Source organism: Elgaria multicarinata, chromosome 3, assembly GCF_023053635.1.
Source record: "Elgaria multicarinata webbii isolate HBS135686 ecotype San Diego chromosome 3, rElgMul1.1.pri, whole genome shotgun sequence".
Lineage (NCBI taxonomy): Eukaryota > Metazoa > Chordata > Lepidosauria > Squamata > Anguidae > Elgaria > Elgaria multicarinata.
Genome location: NC_086173.1, coordinates 115,187,617 through 115,207,495, shown reverse-complemented (window position 1 = coordinate 115,207,495; position 19,879 = coordinate 115,187,617). Strand labels below are relative to the sequence as shown.

General features: G+C 41.0%; 1 protein-coding gene across 2 annotated transcripts in view; it reads left to right on the top strand.

Moving 5' to 3' along the window:
- Positions 1–1,851: 1,851 nt before the first annotated feature.
- Positions 1,852–19,879, top strand: part of IL17RD (interleukin 17 receptor D) — a 58,024-nt gene continuing 39,996 nt past the window's right edge. For both annotated transcript variants that reach the window (XM_063121288.1, XM_063121287.1), the window contains exon 1: positions 1,852–2,038. In XM_063121288.1, the coding sequence (XP_062977358.1) occupies positions 1,895–2,038 (144 nt within the window). In that variant the 5' untranslated portion in view covers positions 1,852–1,894. The remainder of the gene's footprint in view (positions 2,039–19,879) is intronic.

The following is a 19,879-nucleotide window of genomic DNA, read 5'->3' as shown; positions in this document are numbered from 1 at the left end:
CAGTGAAGATGTGGGGCAGCCTGGCTCCCTTTCTATGTGCTGCGAGGAAAAAACAGCAACAACGGAGGACCACACTCCCTGACATGATGTAAGGAGCAGGGCTATGCCCCGTGTGATTATCCAACCTGTGGCGGGCCTGGTGGGGGGGGCAACATGGTTGTTGCCAGGGCCTCCGAGATCGAGTTTGGGCCCCAGTGAAAAAAATCATTCAGGCCCCCCAGCAAGGGCATGGCCCCTGGGCAGGAAGCTGCCATCCCAAGCAGCAGGAGGGATCTCGGAGGAGGAAGACCGCCTGAGACCCAGGCACACCCCCACTGCCCGGCACCATCGGAAGGCCTGCCAATGCCACTTGCTCCACCTGCTTTGGGCAGACCTGCTTCGCTGCCCACTCCCCCATTGTGGCCCTCAATGAAACCCTGGGAGCAGGACTGGCAGACCCTGGTGGCAGCCTCCCTGGGGCCACAAGCCCGGCTGGCTGGTGAGGTATGCCCTTCATGGTGAAAGATGTGCTGCGAGATTGGGATGTGTGAATGGTAATAAGCATGACTGAGCTCCATTAAAATAACTGCAAACTACAAATAAAGCAAGGAATGGGTCTGGAGGTGGAATGGAAGGAGTCCAAGGGGACAGAGATAAATGAGACAGTTGGTTTCTATCACTCTTTCTGTTTCATTACTTAAAATGTGAAGAGTCAAATCATGTCACTTGGGCCGGATTTACACTTTGTGTCAAATCATTACGATCCAATTATGGTAACACTATATTCCTCTTGCACATTCAGACCTGATAGGACACACAATGACATTTGTTTTGGTGTTTTGGATAATATGGAATAAAAAGCAGAAAATAGCACCATGAAAGGGGTATATGGAAAGGGTAACATGCCCCAACAGTTATCACTGCACTTCAATACCACTATAAAGCAGTAATGTAGATCAAGCCTTGTCAGCTGCAGCTCTCATTGTTTCCTTTGTATCTTCTGATATCTCCTGTTGTTTCCAATGGACATCCTTACCATCATTCATTTTAACATATCCCTATACTTCATCACAATGTTTTCCTGTGAATTATTTCCAGTAGTTTCAAGATCTCTTCCTTGACAGGGATCTACTGTAACTAAGGCATTAACAAGTTGTGCACACATTTTAAAAAGAATGTACAGGCATGCAGCAGAATGCCTGTAAGTGCACATCCGGGTCAGAATTTAGCAACCTGTTGAGCAAAACCTGCTCCTGAGTGAAATTTGCTTTAAGAGGACATTGGAATGGGGTTAGAGACTTGATCAGCTCAGACTAATCAACTTCTATTTACATGGTAAGGAAAGGAAAAGAGAGGGCTAAACCATTCTGCATCTATGTACTCTGCATCTATGTTGGTCTTTTTGTCCTGTTGTACTTCTGGACGTGTAAACAGCGCAGGAGTGAATTAGCAGGGTTCTTTGTAAAGATCCTCACCTCGCATTCCTTTCAACTTTATTTTTGGAAGCCTAATGTGGGTGGTTTTTTTATTTGTGTCTCCCCACCATTCCCGTTTCTTTTCCTAAACAGCTTCTCCTTTTTCCTTTGATGCAAAGGGAGGAAAGAAACACTCTCCGTTGAGTTTACTGCATCTCAGATGTTGCAAATTAAATCATAAAGCCCTCGAACCGGGTGGAGGGAGAGCAATTGACCTCTGCCGCACCTAGACACATGGTAGTGGTTGTCCAGCCCCTCCCCCGCTCGTACCCCTGGCAAGGTAGTGGGTCGCGCGCGGGCGGTGGGGGAAGGAGCTGCCCGGTCTCGGTGTACTCCGTCGCGCATGCGTGCAGCTGCCTTTTCCCTCCCCTCCGTGCCTTCTCCAACCTGAAGTTACTGCTGGCGCTTAGACTCCGGAGTCTGCAGCGGCGAGACAGGCGATGGCACCGTGGCTCAAGTTCTGCTCCTTCTTCTTCTCCCTCACCGCCTGTTTCGATGGCCCGCGGCTCGCCGTCTCCGCTGGAGGCAGCGGCGGGGCTGGCGGTGGCCGAAAAGGGCCAGCGGGCGATGGTTGTGGCTGGAGGGTAAGTAAGAAAGAAGAACGAAAGAAAGAAAAGAAGGAAAGAAAGAAAGAACGAAGCCTTTGTCTTTCTTTCTTTCTGTCTTTCTTTCTTTTTTCAGCAGCAGTGAGTTATGTTTCTTTCTCTTTTCTGTCTGCACAACTTGCACTAACGGAGGAAAGAGGTGCCAAGAGCTGCCAGGTACCGCGTTGCCGGGGGTGGGGGTGGGGGCAAGAGGCGCTTTGGAACCCAGCGGGGCGGGGCATTCGCAGGTGGTGGCTTTGCCCAGGCAGCCTGCCATCCTGAGAGGAGGCGCAACGGGATGCAGCGATTCGACAAGGGTAGTCCCTAATGCCCCCCTTCTCTCGCTCTCCCCCTCTCTCTCACACACGCACACACTTTGCTCGCTCGCTGTCTCCATCTGGCAGATGATTTGAAGGGATGACATTTCTAGAATTCGGGATGGCTGCTAGTGGAGGAGCTTGACTGCATTTTCGCACCAAAGGAAGTTGGAGAGGAGGAGGAGGGAGGGCGGCCGAGGGGAGAAGCCAACAAGTGTGAAGTCACTCAACAGGTCTTTTATCCGCGCCCCCCTTCTTCCCCCTCCTTAACTAGACCTGCCCTGGGAGAGGGGATAAAAGGCGATAGCCTGGTCTTTGTTATTTTAATGACTGGAGGCTGGTTTGGCTACAGGCCTGGTCATTAGACCGAAGGGAAAAGGGGACCGGGTGTGTTTGTAAGGTGATATAAAAAAAGAAAGAGTGTTTTAGGGCTTTACCTTTTGTCCCTGATAGCAGCTTGCTAGTTGCAAAGTTTTCCTCCTCGGTTTCCTAAATGTGATTTGTTTTTGTCGGGGTCTGTGTGTGTATGCTTTCTTTCTTTCTTTCTTTCTTTCTTTCTTTCTTTCTTTCTTTCTTTCTTTCTTTCTTTCAAAAAAGGACTTCTAGTGGATTCCCCCCACCCCAGATTCCATTTCCAGCCTTATTAAAGATTCCAGATGAACGCCTGTCGAATGGCATGACTGACTTTCATAGCCTCTCCCTTTTTGTTAGACTGTCACAGAGATTTCCTTGGGTTCAGATCATAACACTGAGTGGGGGGAAAAGTTACAGCAACCATAAAAGCAGAAAAACAAAAACCTAACTGGTAGAATTTGTAGGCAGTAGTGGCATGGTTTTACAGGAAAGACAAGTGTCCATAAAAAAAAACTTTTAAGGAGGGGGAGTACAAAAGAAACCAAACATTTGTAAAGAACTTAACTCTCTACTGGGAATATTTGCATCTTGAATTTTGTTAACTGATAGGTCCTATTGCTTCTGTTTAGCATTTCACATAACAAAAGTGATATTTGATTTGCATATTTTGAAGCTGTACATGAGGTTGTATAGGTCCTAACAACACTAGCTATTAAAATGCTTGAGTTATTTTTACCTTTGATAATTTTTCTGATAAAACTGAAATTCATTGCCATAAAGTTGAAAAAAAGTTATATATATATTTTTAAATAGTGTTTTATATTTATGGCACAGTGTGAATGATCCCACACACACAATGGGGTGTGTTACACAGCAAACTTGTAATTTGCTTTCAAACATAGGCTGCTCTAATCTGTATTTCCATATGTTATTCACTTCTTGGAATATATTTGTCCCAGTTACTTTAAAAAGTATACTGATATCTAACTTTTGGAAGAAAAAGTTTAACTGACTACAGAAAGGGTGGTATTTCCAAGCATTGATCTGCAGCATAGGACCAATTGTCTTGTTTGTGTAGTATTTATCTTGGGCTGCATGTAAGGTTTGAATAGACTTGACATACTATTGAATGACTGATGGCCCCTGTAACACATTGTCTGCTCTGGGGCAAGGCTGCCTTTGAAGTGCTACCCTGTAGGAAGTAAAAAGACTATTTGCTCTATTAAAATTCCTTGGTATTTCCTCTGTTTAACCACAGGCCGCTTCCCCTCTGCCACTTTAAACACTGCAGGGACACTGACTGACTGAAAAGGCACAAGCCCCAAAGTAATTGCATCCCATTCAGACAGATATCCTTAGTGTAGATTATTTATAATGAGTAGTACCCTATAGCTGAGGGATGGATACAAATCTCTTTTTTTCTTTTTAAGTCAGAAAGTTAAAAGTAATCTCACTGACCTGGATAAACATACATATATTGTGGATTGTAATATTTCTTTAGTTAATGAACAGGTAACTTATGGCACAGTCCTAAGTTTGTTTTTACTTAGAAGTAAGATCCGCCAAGTGGTCTGGGTAATCCTGCACACTGCAGAATTTAATAGCGTATAAATATTTGCAGACTAGTTATGGAATGGCAAACAGTATTCAGTGTGTAAGCACCAGAATTTTGATATCTTAATAAAATCATGTTTCACAAATTATGCATAACTTGATGTAACACTTCACTGGAATTTTTTTAAAAGCCCGGGATACATGTGTCTATATATATTAAAAAATCCAACTGAGGTCAATAAGGTTTATACTCCAGTAAGAGTGCCTATGCATACTTATGGAGTAAAACTGCAATTCGTTGCATGCTTACTTAAGAGTAAGTTCCACTGAACTCAGTGGGATTTATTCCTGAGTAAATATGCTTAGGCGCATGCTGCATGTATTATAGGTACTGGCTAATTAAAGCAGCAGAGCAAGATTTTAAAAGGCCTTCTAATAAAGACCAGCTGCCATTTCCAGCAGCTCAGTCTAAAGACGATGGGGCAAGGCTTTAATTTGAACTTGCCCATTTTGTTCTTCTTAAAAGAAGGGGCTTGCCAGTGAGTTTAGTATTTTACTTGCAAGGATATAATAAACATGCCAAAAGTGTAAGATTTCATTTGTGAACAATAAGATTGAAATCATTCTTCAGGATTTGAAACAGAAAATAATTTCCCTTTTCTATTCTAAGTAGTAAGTACTAAATAATAGATATAGAGACCTTTAAACCAAAACCATTATATTTTAGTTGGGGGAAATAACATGTTCTGCTAAATACAAAACCTGATAAAATCAGTTATGTTTCATTGTTTTCTCTTTTTTGGCAGAGGTCAGGACACTTCCACAAAGTTAATCAAAACTACCTATTTGCTTTTTAGGTATAATCTGGATTAATGTGATGTCTTGAGAGTTATGGTCATATTAATAACTGTAATATTCAATAATGCTATAATCGAATTAAGAGGGTTTCACCACCCATAGAAATGGATTTCTGCAATCACATGAGAAAATGTCTGCTGCTGCTGAGGATAAATCACCCATGGGTGTGCATACGGTGTTTTCAAGATGTGTGGAAATTGTGGGAATGTTGGTCAGCAACATCAGCTTGGCCACTTGCTGGGAAGGGCATAGGAGTCCATCCTCCTGGTATCCTCACCACAGGTGATAATAGAAAACAATAGTTACCTGTTGTTAATAATAATATAACCGTATGGTATGCTCATAGCTTTGTGGAGTGGGGTATAAACACAGATCTTCCCACTGAACAAATATTACTTTTGCTGCCATCACTAGTACTGTTGGGATGTCCCCCCACAATGTACCATTTTATGAGGGAGGAGAAAGGCACAAGCCTGTTGGCTTTGCCTCTTCTATCTGTCCCTGTTTCTGGCTTCATCGCTTTCCCTGTGTTGGGATGGCAGATGCTTGTTTTCTCTGCTTGTGGTGGTTCTTTGCACATGTTAGAAACCTGGAGGATTGTGCGGTTCTAAATTGTGCAGGGAGCCCTCATGAGTAGAGAAAGCATCCCCCTGCAAGTATGTGCCTTCCCAACATATGGGGGGGGGGGGAGTGACAGGGAGGTGATGTGACAGAAGGTTAGAGCTAGTGTCCTCACCCCTACTCTCCCCTCATTGTGTGAGGGGTGTAATACCTGCAGAGGGCTTGTTTTACTAACACTTCTTACACATTGTCTTGATTTAATCTGTTAATCCTGCTGAGATAAATCTTGACAAATGTATCGTCATGAAAATCAGTCCACCTATGATTTGTTGTATAGGATACACAGTTTACTGGACATACAGTTCGTTAAAGTGCAAGGGAAAGAGAGAAGTAAACCTGTCTTCCATCTTTTCTTTTTATTTTCTTTTTAAAATGGCAGTTTAGTGTGGGTGGTGGGTTTCTTCTCTGAGGTAATGCTGGCACCAGTGCGAAGGCACAATAAGAGAGAATTTGCAGGATTTTCTCCCAGTGAGTTCCCATGATGGAATCCAGAGCTGCACAGTTGTTAGGTGGAAGAAAGGTAGTATAATGGAGGCAGGCTGGCACGTTGTGGCTGCTGATTGGTCAGCATTTGCCCATCTTAAATGTTGTGCATTCCTGGACTGGAGTCAGGAGATCTGGGTTCTAGTCCCCACTCGGCCATGGAAACCCATTGGGTGACTTTGGGACAGTCACATACTCTCAGCCCAACCTACCTCACAGGGTTGTTGTTGTGAGGATAACATGGAGAGGAGAAGGATTATGTACGCTGCCTTGGGTTCCTTGGAGGGGAAAAAGGCGGGATATAAATGTAATAAATAAATAATAAATAAAACCAGGTTTAAATATGTAGTGGTACTTTTGCAGAATTCATTGACATACAAGTATAACAGAGCTGTGAAATCCAGATTGCATCAAGTTGTCTGCATGATTACTAGGGTGCTGGTGACACAGGGTTGTCCTGTGTAAAACAATTCCTAGTCTTTGAGATCAGAAGGATAATCTTTTCTTCACTTCCCACTGCTTCAGAGTGGCAACAGTGAACGTAAGTAGAGCCACGCTGGATCAGACCAGGGTCCATCTAATCCAGCACTCTGTTCACACAGTGGCCAACCAGCTGTTGACCAGTGGAGGCAGAGACTGTGGCCTGCTCAAAATCCTAAATGTTTATCCAGATTCCTCCTGTAGAATGGGAGACAGGTGTTTCCTGCCCATTTTCTTTTGTTCAGAAGTTAGGCCTTGGTGGTATTTTTTAAAAAATTCTGTTTACAAATTATAAGGACCCCATAATAATATATGTCAGCATCCAACAGCAAAAAGCAGAGAAGAATTAATGCTATATTTATTTTACTGCAAAATGCTTCCATTTTTAAAAATCTTCACGAATTTGTTTAGATTTCATTTTTCTAACTTAACTGCACTCTTTGCACCTTAGTATTTCTGGTAAAAAGAAAGAAAGAAAGAAAAGGAATGATGATGATTGTGAATGGTAGATTAACTTCTTAAAATTACATGTTTAATTGATTTTTTTTTTAGATGTACAACGTGCATTTTTTAAAATGTACAACGGGAACCTGTGAATTATAGGTTCTTTCAATATAAAATACACATTGCTGTTAAATTGTCTAACAAGTTCTGGACTCCAATTAGAAGTTTTGAAGGAAACCACAAAATGGCATTTAATTATCAATGCTTAGTTTTTGTTTTATTCTAAAGATATATTTAAGCCTGTTCAGAATACTCTCTTTTAACAGGCAACATGTTTTAATGCCTTTTCCAAATAGTGTGAAAGTACATTCAATAGTTTGCCATGAATGGACTCAGTGATGAAGCAAAAACTGGTAGAGCATATTATCTTGGTGGGCAGCCTTGGGTTTTAATTTCTAACCCTCCTCCGTCTTCAGTGGGAGGGACTAGATATTTCTGATCTTACTTCTGACCATATTCAGATCCAGCCAAGCACTCAGTGACTTCCCTGACTTTTTTTGTATATGGCTGTGGGAAAATTCCTGGTTGGCTGGCTATGAATTAATGAAAATCCTTACAATGCGTCACTAATGATAGCTCCTGTGGCTTTAAAAAAATGCTATTGCCTTTTTTAATTTGAAGGGGGTCATGGAGGTTTACAGAAACTAAGAGAAGGTAACATCTGGTTGTGCTCTGGTGATGACTGCTTTTGTGTGAAGAAAAAAGTTATGGTGTTTCCTCAGCATCAAAAGCTTTCAAGGTGATCCTCATAAGAATTCCTTGTAAAATGCCCTTCACTCAAGCTGTGAGTTCTAATTAATAGTACTCTCCATTCTGAAATGCTGGATCTTACTGTTAACTCCCAAATTTCTAATACTTTAATCCCAAAGGATTACTTAACTATATTTGTTTGAAGATTTATATAATAGACAGTTGAATTACTTGTTTAAAAAGTTTTCTTTTTAAGAAGTTTAAGATGTCCAAAAACCATAGAATAGCCAATGTGGTTGTTCACCTATGAAAGTCCAAGTTGCAGTTGAACTCTCTTAAGGAATTCTAGAATGACAGACAAGAACTCTTATATCTGGTGAGCTTAACTTAGAAATGCCTCTTCCCTTGTGTATTCCATTTGATCTTGGAGATCCACCCAGACACCTCTAAATGAAATCATCTGGTTCAGTCATCAATTGTATAAAGAGAAGTGTTCTTGGTAGATTTATTTTTATTTTTATTTTTATTTTTGCATTTATATCCCACCTTTTCCCCTCAAAGGAACCCAAGGCGGCATACATAATCCTCCTCCTCTCCGTTTTATCGTCACAACAACCACCCTGTGAGGTGGGTTGAGCTGAGAGTCTGTGACTGGCCCAAAGTCACCCAGTGGGTTTCCATGGCTGAGTGGGGACTAGAACCCTGATCTCGCAACTCCCAGTCCAAAACTTTAGCCACTATGCCACACTGGATGGCTTCCATTTATGGATGGTCCTGCTACAGACCTGTCAAAGTTCAAGTGTATTGGAAATGTAAAAGCTACCTCTTCGGGCTAGCCTTTGGGGCTAAGCTAGTATAGGATGAAGAAATCTCATTCAGTTAGAGTTGTTGTTGTTGTTGTTGTTGTTGTTGTTGTTGTTGTTATTACATTACTACTACTACTACTACCACTACCACCTGTCTGAAACTCTGGAGAGCCACTGCCAGTCAGTGTAGGCAATGGGGCTGTTAACACAACACATTAACCTACACTCAGGCCACAGCTAGACCTAAGGTTTATCCCTGGATCATCCAGGGTTCAAACCTGTTCATCTAGGTGACACACAGGGGATCCAGTGCTCAGGCAGGGGCGAACCCTGGATGATCCCAGGATAAACCTTAGGTCTAGCTGTGGCCTCAGTGGCTGAGTGCGGGTTGCTTTGAACCATGGGTTGTTTGTTGAACTGTGGATTATCATGTTATCTGAACGCAATCAGGATGGCTTGTTAATCATGCAGTGTGGCTTATTTTCTTGATCAACCCACTGTGACAACTCATAGTTTGTTGTTAGGTTGTTAATAGTGGTTAACAAGCCACACTGCGTGATTAACAAGCCATCCTGGCTGCGTTCAGACAACACAATAACCCACCTTGTGGAAAATGTGTTGTGTTCAGACATCACACTAATCTACGGTTCAATGAACAACCCACATTTCAAAACAATCCACACTCAACCACTGAGTGTGGGCTAGCGTGTTGTGTGAACAGCTCCAATATTGAGCTAGAAGAACCAATGGTCTAACTTGGTGGAGAGCAGCTCCCTATTATAACTTGCTGATTTTTGCTTTTGTTGCCTGCCCAAAGCCTTCAGGATGTGATGAGTTTAAAAATCTATATGCTATATTGTATTGCATGCCTATATTGTATTCTGTATTATATTGTATGCCTCTCAGGTAGAGGAGAGAGACGGACTGGCACCTGGTGATTGGAGGAAGAGGAATTGGGGCTAGGCCTCAGAGTCTCAACCATCAGAGATGTGCCCTGTACTGAAGGGTTGGGCATTGATTAAAAGCTGAAGTCTGCTGGGCCAGGGAGCAGCCATTCTTTGACCCAATAGGTGGACCCATATGCTGATTAGGACTTAAAGGGGGGTATAGAGTGTAATCAAAGGGGCCATGGAGTTGTAACAGGCAGGTGGGAAGCAAGACAAGCAGGCTGCTTCTTGCATTACTCTGAGAGTCTGACAAGCCTGACCTAGGAAGGTTCTGTGAGGCATGGCTAACATGGTAGCAGTGGAGCGGTTGCCTTCTGTCTTCCCCTCCAAGAACATGTGAACAATGGTATCCACTTGCATGGAAGACCAACTCATGCAGTTTTTTTCTGCTGTGGCTCTGGACTAACCAGCTCATATATTTGTTGAGGAGTGTGATAGAGGGTAGTATTGCCCACCTGCTCTTTCCCTGTGTGAGGGAATTGGGACAGAGATGGGAATATATGAATTGGAACAGAGATGGGCAAAAAATGTCAATGTATGGTGGAGAGACAGGCAAGAGAAGTGGCATCATGTGTGTAGATTTGGGGATTTTGCCATAGCCCACTAATTGCAGGAAGGGTTGTTTAGAAACGTGAGTGATAGGCCTCTCATGGATTCCTGTTGAAAGCAGTGTATGTGAGGGATTGAAAGTCTTTTGGATTAGGGAGTAAAAATGCTCTATAAACCCAAATGCCATATTAACTGTGACAGAAGCAGGTTTGAGAAGATTTTGTGGATGGGGGGAAGCAGTTCCTCTACACATATACACATCCCCTTTGTCTTCTGCACTGTTGTTCCCCAAGCCATGGGAAATTCAGGGCAAACATTATAGATTGAGTAAGGTTCCTTTGAGGGTGAAAGCACTGGAGATCTAAGACATCTTTTTAGCTAGAAAGGCTGAACAGACATAATGAGGGCACAGAATCAAACACAGGCAGTATTAATACTAAAGCACCATTTTTTCAGTGCCCTCAAACTCTCAAAACAGCTACACATGTTTATAGTTGTCATTGTACACAGTTTCTACCAGATTTATTATTGCATAAGGTTTATAAGGTCTTATTTACATTATTATGTCATAATAAATCTGTCTTATAATATGTCTTTAATGTACTATAACTCATTGGCTACTATCTGGGCTTAGTCATGTTAGAGTAGACCCATTGAAATCAATAAGACTGAAGTTAGACTTGACTAACTTAAGCCCCACTGATTTCAATGGGTCTACTCTAAGTATGACAAACTCTGGACTCAACCCTCTTCATTGGTCTTCTGAAGTCCATATATGTATAGTACAGTCTGGTGTAGAGTTTCAGCTAGCCTTTGGCAAATGATTGGTGAGTACCTAATTCACCAGTCACTGTATTAAATCCAGTCTTCTAATGCTACAGTATCTCAAGTGATCTCACATGAAGAGATCATTGGTAGTATAAACATTATTTTGATTGTAAACAAAGAAGGCTGTGTCATCAATCCAGCGGATATTTCATTAGACTCCAGGTTCATTTTGAAAATGAATTTTTGAATAGGGCCTGCTAAAGTTGCAGAAAGATCCAAAGGACAAGCAAGTATCTTTGTTTGGTATCGCATCTCAAAGGTGGTACTTACATCAACACAGTATCCTGTAACAAATAACACTGGTGCTTGGTATGCTATTGATGTGGCATTAAGGGGCCTTCCAAATTACCAACACTTTTGATTTGTTTATATGTCACCAGTACCACCCTGACTATTCTAAAGCTATTTTATTTCAACATAGATTCTGTTTTAACAGCCTCCAAACACCATTAATGCGGGTGTCGTAAGCAATGCACTGCTAAATTCCTTTACAATAAAAGCTTTGTCAAATTCAATATTCTCCATTAGCATAACCCTGGGTTTATGCCTGAGGACTTAATATTCCGTAATTACATGTTTATAATTATACTTATAGTTCATCTCTTGACCAAAATAAAGTATAAATCACAAAAAAGTTTAAAATGTCAGTAAACTCTGGACCCTAACAGGTGACAAGCTTTTATTGTGTGCTGTTCCAGAACAGCAGTAGAAACAAACAAAAAACCTCCCATCTTTTATTCATAAGTTCAAGATAATACCAGAGAGTACAGCTTAGGTATCTCCAAATAGTTGCATTTCTAAGATTAATTCACTAATCGTTCCATTGACTTTTCAGTAAGGACCGCTAGCTGTGAAATGTCATGGAGAGATTTTAAATGGAACATTCAGTTTGCTAAAGAATGAGCTGCAAAGACATAATTTTCTCTTTATAACAGTTTAGCAGCAAATGCAATAATCAAAGCAGCAATCAGAATGAGAGGCTAAAACCTCCATATTATCCAACAGTTTTAATTGGTATGAATAATTCCGTTCATTCAAGCTTAGTTGTATTTTACACGTGTGTGTTCCTTGTTTTCCACCTGCTTCCAGTACATTTTGTATGCAACATATTTTGTGAAGGATTGTATTTTTATGTAAAGTATTAATTTGCTTCTGTGTGGTTTTCTTCCTTGCTAAAGTTTTTTAATGGCTTCATTCAGGGGAAACTGGTGAATGTATGTCTTCATATTTTGGTTTATAAACATTGGGTATAATCAGCTAAAGGGAAGTCAATTGTGTTTACCATTAATTTTTGATAAATATAAATCAGAATTGCAATGTAATGCATTTAGCCTATCTATTTGCCTTCAAAATGGAATGTGTGCAGCTTATTCATACAAAGTTGTAGAGATACACTTGACCTCTGCTCCTTTGAGTGTGTGTGTGTGAACATGCGTGTAAAAGAGAGCAAGCCTGTTTGCATGAAGAGTGGCCACCATTCAGTGGGGCAGCAGGGTGTGGGGAGGCTTCAGGTGTTGCAGGCTAACCCCTTATATTATCCATATGTCTGAATAATTATATTAATTCCAGCTTAGTTACACTTTACATGTGTGCATTCTTTGTTTTCCACCTGCTTCCAGAACATAATTGGCTACAGAGAAGTCAGCCCCTCTTGTTCTCCTTCCAGTCATTTGGTGCCAAACCCCAGTCAAGTCCCTTTGCACCCAAAATGGGATTTCCACCCCTCCATCCACCCATTGAGCCATCTATCTAATGGTTTGGGGGATGCTTGTGCAAAGGTGTGAACCGCCCAGAGAGCTCCGGCTATTGGGCGGTATAGAAATGTAATAAATAAATAAATAAAGGCGTGTATTTTAGATGCTCTCGGAGCTTGCTGCCCATGCTTCCTCTTGAGTAATCCATTCCTTCTTCTGAGTAGACATGTATAAGACATGCTACTTTTCAGTGTTATTTTAGAACAGACATGCAAAGGGATAGTTTTGGGGCTACTTCATGGATATGACAAGGGGTGGATTTTTCATGCTCTCAGATGTTCAGTTTCCCCTTTCTGTGGTATGGATTGTTGGCTGCTGGAGAATCAAAAGACTGCTTTTCTGTGATTCTGTGTGGATTTATCCCTCCATCCCACTACTTTGAAAGCATGCTGTTAAATTTAATATTTCGCTTATGTAATCGATTGCTCCTGGGTTCAAAATAATGTGTTCCCTGCCTCCATTCTACCACCTCCAAAGGGCACCAGCCATCACTGGTTCAAGTTCTTACATTTTCAGCTGTAGTTCTGCACTGCTGAACTGAAATTCACCCAAAGTTGTTTAATGCACATTTATACAGAACTTCATTATAGATCAGTTAATATCAAGAGCTTTTACAATTAATTCTTTGGAATTGTAGAAGTTGTGAGTCTGTTTTTTTTGTATTCAAAAACATCTCCCTCCTTCCCTTCCCCCTATTGATCAAAGTAGCGTAACCTGTGCCTCTGTTTTTGCTACACACACTGACAGTCTATGGATAACATTACATTTTTTCAGCATGAAACCGAACACTCTAAATCCCTAAAGCAGTCTCAAATGTATGGTTAATAAAAGAATTTATTGTACTGGATGTCATCTGTTATATCACTCTGGGAACAAACCTGGCAGTGAGTGGACAGGAAATATTTCCATTTCAAATCACTGCAATCTTTTATGGTCTAGGGCAAAAGTGTCTGATTTCAGCAAAGTCACTGAATAGTGTGTAATGAAGGTATTTTAGTTGATGTTAATGCATGTTATCACTTTTCAAACAACATTAGAGTCTTTTTGTTTTGTTATGGCATTTAACACAAGTGGAAGTACATATTATGCGTGTTCTGCTTGCAATGCTGAACCCTGTAATTTTTTCCCATTGGCAAAGGGAATAGTGTATATTTTCAGATAAACAATTGGGCATTCCCAAGAGAATAGCAGGAGGATAAGTTTGTGAACCATAGCCAAAGCACTTCAAAGATTTAAACTGCTGTTTTTGTAATCAGTTACTTCCTTAATAGAGGAGTTTGAGGTGCTCCTGTGTAATAATTGGCGTGTTTGGCATACTGGTGTACTACAGACTACTTCCTCCTCTCCTTTCCTACCACAAATATAAAGCACAAAATCTGTGGGTGTGGCGTTCATGTGAATGGAAATTAAATGCAGTCAGAATTGAGTAGGAGTACAGTTTGAACAATGAACTGAGTCCAGTTCTATGTCTGCTGTGCAAAAAAATAATGTGCAGGATTGCACTAAGAATCCAGAAATGCAAGCATGGATCATAGCTCAGAAGTAAAGCACATGCTTTATATGTAGAAGATCCTAGGTTCATTCTCTAGCATTTCCAGTTAAAAGAACCCTGAGGAAGAGGGCTAGGAAAAGTCTCTTCCTGAGATTTTGGAGATCCACTTGTTAGCTGGAGTGGACAAACCTGTGTTTGTTTCTGTATTGTGTGAAATGGTCGTAACTGGAATGAATAAAAGAAAATTACCTGGTTTGAATGTTGAAAATGCAGCTGGAGGAAGTGTGTGTTCTAATTCCCGTGTGTGTGCTAATATCTGTATGTGCACCTGCTCCGATGGCAATAAATAAGTTGAGGATGTTCCATCCAAGCTTGGAACTCTGGGCTGTTCAACTGCCAACAACCCAAAGTTCTGTGTCTGGATGTCATGATAAACAGCCCATGGACAGACCATCCCTGGGCTCTTTATCACAGCAGAAGCAGGCGCACACACAGGATCTACTATGCATACTTGTTCCTGCTGCATTTTCAACAACCCATGGTTAACAAAGTCTTTCCAATATTGATATGGTATGTAGAAGTAGCATTTGGTACTCTGAGGATAGATGGCAGTATAATTAAATGTATTCATGGATGGATTAAAGTCCTAATTATTTTAACAAAATTCCCACTCGCATAATACTCAGCTGGCTTAAGTTGTGTTGCTTGCACTGTATGGTGGTTTTCTCAGAACAAATGGGGGGGGGGGTTTGCTGCAGAGTAAACAGGTCCATTGTTGATCAATCCAAACTCCTCCCCTCCGATTCTCCAGTAACTGCTTTGCTTCATAAAATAATGTTGGATCGTGGTGTCATGCATACTGCTATCACTGAGCTCTTCCTTAAGTGTCAGTAACCTTAATAGAAGGTTATCTTTCCTTACTGTGATGAGTATATCAGATGTTGACCACCTGGAGCAACTTGGACTGTTGTAAGTGGCTGCTAATGGACAGTTTCAAAACCCTGACAGCAGAGGACAGCTTCCTACTGGAGTATCTATCTGCACTATCTATCTGTCTATTCTGATAAATCACTAGAGTTCCCTGAGTTGAAAGATTCTCAAATTAGTAATCCAGTTTCTCTTCCATTTCTTTAGGTTCTAGATGCAAAGGCTAATGGCCCTCATATTTTATGAGCAGCCCCATCATTAAGATTTTTTTTATTTTAAAGCTTATCTTCCAGTCCCACATTCTGCCTTGTAGAAGCTGCCCTCCTTTAATTCCTAACTAGTCTGCTCTTCTGCTTTCCCCCCAGCGGTCACTGCTAGAAGGTGCTTGGCAGTGTAGTCAGATCATTGGTCCAGCAAGTCCAGTATTGTCTAGCCCTGTGTAAGTGCTAAATCAGAAATGATGCATTTTTGTATGTAGAGGGTAGGAGTGTATGCATAGCAGGTTTTACTCATGGGCATCCAGTATAACTCCTTATTGTTGCAGGTACCAACATTCCTAATGCTTCTTTGTTACAAATGTGAAATTTATTTTCTATTGTATTTTTTCTCTCCAGAGCTACTTCAATAGCTGGGAGGGACCGTAACTCAGTTGTAGGCTACATGCTTGCAAATGGAAGATCCGGGGTTCAATCCCAGGCTTTTCCAGTTAATGAGGATTGAGTAGCAGATGATGGATCTTTGCCTAGACAGCCGCTGACAGTCGAAATAGGTAGGGTTAGGCTAGACCAACCAAATAGCCTGACGTGATAGAAGGCAGCTTTCTATAGAGATACAGGTTCTGCGATCCGGCTTACAGTCAAATATTTTAGACAAGTGATTCCCATCCTTGGATACCCAGATAATTTTTAACTTCTGTTCCTATCATCCCTGACAATTTGGCTGTTGGCTGGAGGTGATGGGAGTTGTAGTCTCAGTTGCTTTGGTGCTATGATTGGGATGCAATGGGCTAGAAACACAAAGGTTTATCCTGGGATGGTGGCTAAGGATACAGAGAGAACCCACTAAAGTTGCCTTTGCAGCTTTAGACATCTCTTTGCTCTTCTTCATTTTTCTTGCAGGAAGATTAAATTTTTTGTTTGTAGGAATATTTTTCCAATGATCGATAGGAATTAAATATTGTTAAAGAACTCCAAGGGGAAGGATTTAAAAGACACCAAGTGCACAGTTTCAGTGTGCATTTCTTTGTGATCCTTTACATGCCTTCCACTGAAATCTTTTCCAACTCTTTACCATGGTATAAGTATTAAAAAAACTAATGATGGAATTTGCATCCCCCCCATATGTGCATACTTCATTTTGTCCCATTCCTGAGGAATCTATTGAAACCATCTGTTGGCCAATTTCCAGGTGCTTGCTAAGGTTTTAGAGACAGAGGCTGTGCGCCATGCTTCCTATGCTCCTTTTAACTTCCTGTGTTTATACCTAAGTGGATAGTAAATGGAACTGCCAACAGTGAAATTCTTTTCCTTTCTCTCAAACAATTGAAAGAAGTATGTTTTAGGCTACAGTACTATGCAGACTTACCTGGGAGTAAGCCCAATTGAATTCAGTGGGACTTACTTCTTGGTAGGCATGTATAGAATTTTAGTGTTTGTAACATGCTTAGAACAATTGGCTGGTTGCTGCTTCTCCTTGTATATAAGGTACCACTGGTGAAGTATCAACAAAATACCAGACACCTACATTCTTGGAATATTCTAGAAAAGTCACGGCTGGCCCATGGCAAGTTGTTGGTTGAGGCAAAGGACAAGAAAGCATCCCCTCCCGTTACATCTACAGAAACCAACCAGATGGCAGTTGAATGTTAGTTCAGCACTGGGGACATGACAACATCCTACACCATACCTGAGGGTAATAGTGTAGGGAGTGCAAAACAGGCCATGTGTCACACACAGAGCTCTGTACTCCAGCACCTCACCACTGCTCCTTGCCCCTCAGCATCTGCTGCCTGAGGTCAGCTGCCTGAGGTGGCTGCCTCATTCTACCTAATGGTAGGGCTGACCCTGAGTAAAGTGTCTCATTTTATTTCTGGTTTCAGTTATATGTAAGTCTTGATTTTCTTGCTTTTCCCACCCATCCCCAGCCATTCTATGATAGTGAAAGTTTTAGTGCATGCATGCTAGTTAGGATATACACATGACCCCCCCTTCACTTTCTTTTTTGACCTGTTTGGTTCAAAATGACATATCAGCTTGGATGTCACCTCACAAGCAACAGCCCTGACTTGTTCTTCAGTTAAACGTGGCAGGTCAGGACTGTTCAGAATGTCTCCACTTGCAAAAGGCTTGGGAAAAAATGAGAGTAGTAACTTCTTTTTGGCACACCCTGCTGCATTAAATTCTTTAGTCTGACGGAAGACTTCCGAGAGCCTGTGCTATGTGCTAAGGTTAAGCCTTCTGTTACAAGTGGTACCGTGTTGTTTTTGGAATTGTTTGGTCCTTAAATAAGCCACTGTGGGGCACATCCTGCCAATCGTGCTATAAAGATAATATTGTTTAAGATAAAGGCTAATTATGAGTCTTTACTTATCCAGGAACTTTAGTGTAAACTTGTTTGTATCTAATCCTATGAAAAGACCAAAATCTCCAGGATTTTAAACTGAGGAATTCAAGTTGCTAAAGCAGTTTGGGGAGTCGTTTGTGCATTCACATAGCTATTCAAACATTGGGCACTGAACTGGTTTGCATGTACTTTTAGCATTATGAGAGCAATCCAAGGCAAGCCTTGGGCTTGCATGCTCTCCTCTGGTATGGCTACAACTAGGGTTTTAGGATATTTCTCTTCAGGTTTCGATTAAACACAGCTTGTTGTGGTGTTCAGGCTTGACAAACTGTGGTTAACCTTAACTTATTGTTAATGGAAACAAGCCAACCTCAAAATGTAGTTTACAAAACTGACTTGTTTCCATTAACCATAGTTAAGATCAGTCACTGTTTAGAGTTTGATAATGTGCTAAACTGCGATTAATCTAAAATGGAAATAAAAGCTTCTGACTTCCTCCTTGTGTTCATGCAGCGGGAGGGAGGTTATGCACCTGAAGCTTACCAAGGCCTATACTTGTAATGCTAAACCATGGTTTAGTGTTGTGTATGAGTTGTCTGTGAATCGGGAATGGTAACCTTAAGTAAAAGGGAACTGCAAAAACTTGCACAAATAAGTGCATGGTTTTCTTTTTTTTAAGGCATGATGTAGAATTCATGGAAGTAGACTCCACTAACAAACTTTATATACTTGTGTGATATTTCTACTTTCCCAAAATCAGCCCCATGTCATCCCAACTCAAGCTATATTTTATATGGGTCAGTTCTTCAATTATTACTTAAGTAGCATGGTTACTATTTCCATGTGGGCTCCTCCCATACAGAACAGGAAGAGTTTCAAATGTGAAGACCACAACCCAAGGATATTGAATTGTTCTTCAGGCAAGCAATTGTACCACTTAGTACTGTAAGAATAGTCCATAGGTTTTCATGACATGTGGAATGATAGGAATTGGGAACCAACTTTACCTTGCTGTATGTATGTATATGTATAGGGGTGTGTGTGCGCGCGTGCACATAACCTGAGCATTCCTGTGCTATACTTTAGTGATATGTATACAACTATTGTCGAATCATAATTCTTAGTAGATATCTATTTCCCTGCAAAGATAAGGCTTGCATAGTTTTTTGGTCCTTTTCCTATATTTCCCTCCTATTCTAGGTCTCAAATCATCCCGTTATATACTCTGCTTGGTCTCAGTTCACAAAGAATTTAAATAAGCCATACCTGTCCCTCTATATCAGCAGTGTATTTAGCCTTCAGCTATCTGTTGGGAACCCACACCTGCTAACAAGTTGGAACACCGTAGAAATAGTTGCCACTTTGTCACGCTCTATTATCTTCATGCAGTCTGCCTTGGCAAGGATTTTGAAATCTTTTGCAATATTTCTTTTTCTGTCTGTAACTTTGTATGGTTCTGACAACTGATACCAAAAGGTGTGCTCAAAAGCTAGAAATGCTTGCACAGGATGAACTAGATGAACTAACCTAGATCCAATTGCTTGAATTGTTTTTGTGTAACTTTTCATCAGAGGGCTAACACTACATTTTAACTTCAGATGTAGATCAGTAATGCCTTGCAGCATATTATTATTATTTTTATTTATTTATTTATTTATTTATTTATATAGCACCATCAATGTACATGGTGCTGTACAGAGTAAAACAATAAATAGCAAGACCCTGCCGCATAGGCTTACATTCTAATAAAATCATAATAAAACAATAAGGAGGGGAAGAGAATGCACCAAACAGGCAGTATAAAAGTCAGAGCAAAATCAAGTTTTAAAAGCTTTAGGAAAAAGAAAAGCATATAAATTAACCTTCTAGTAAACAATGCCTTTTGAACAGCAAGGCATTGGTGGGGGTGAAGGGAAGTATAGCAAACAGGACAGACACTTAGGATGCAATCCTATGCCAAGTTTCCTAGGTGTAAACTCTATTGAATTCAATGAGACTTACTTTTGCCTGGGCATGCAGAGTTGTGCTGTTAATCTATCAGATATAAAGATCAGGATCCAAAGAATTACTATAGGCACACCCAAGACTTGGGCATATCCTGTGAGATGTTTAAAC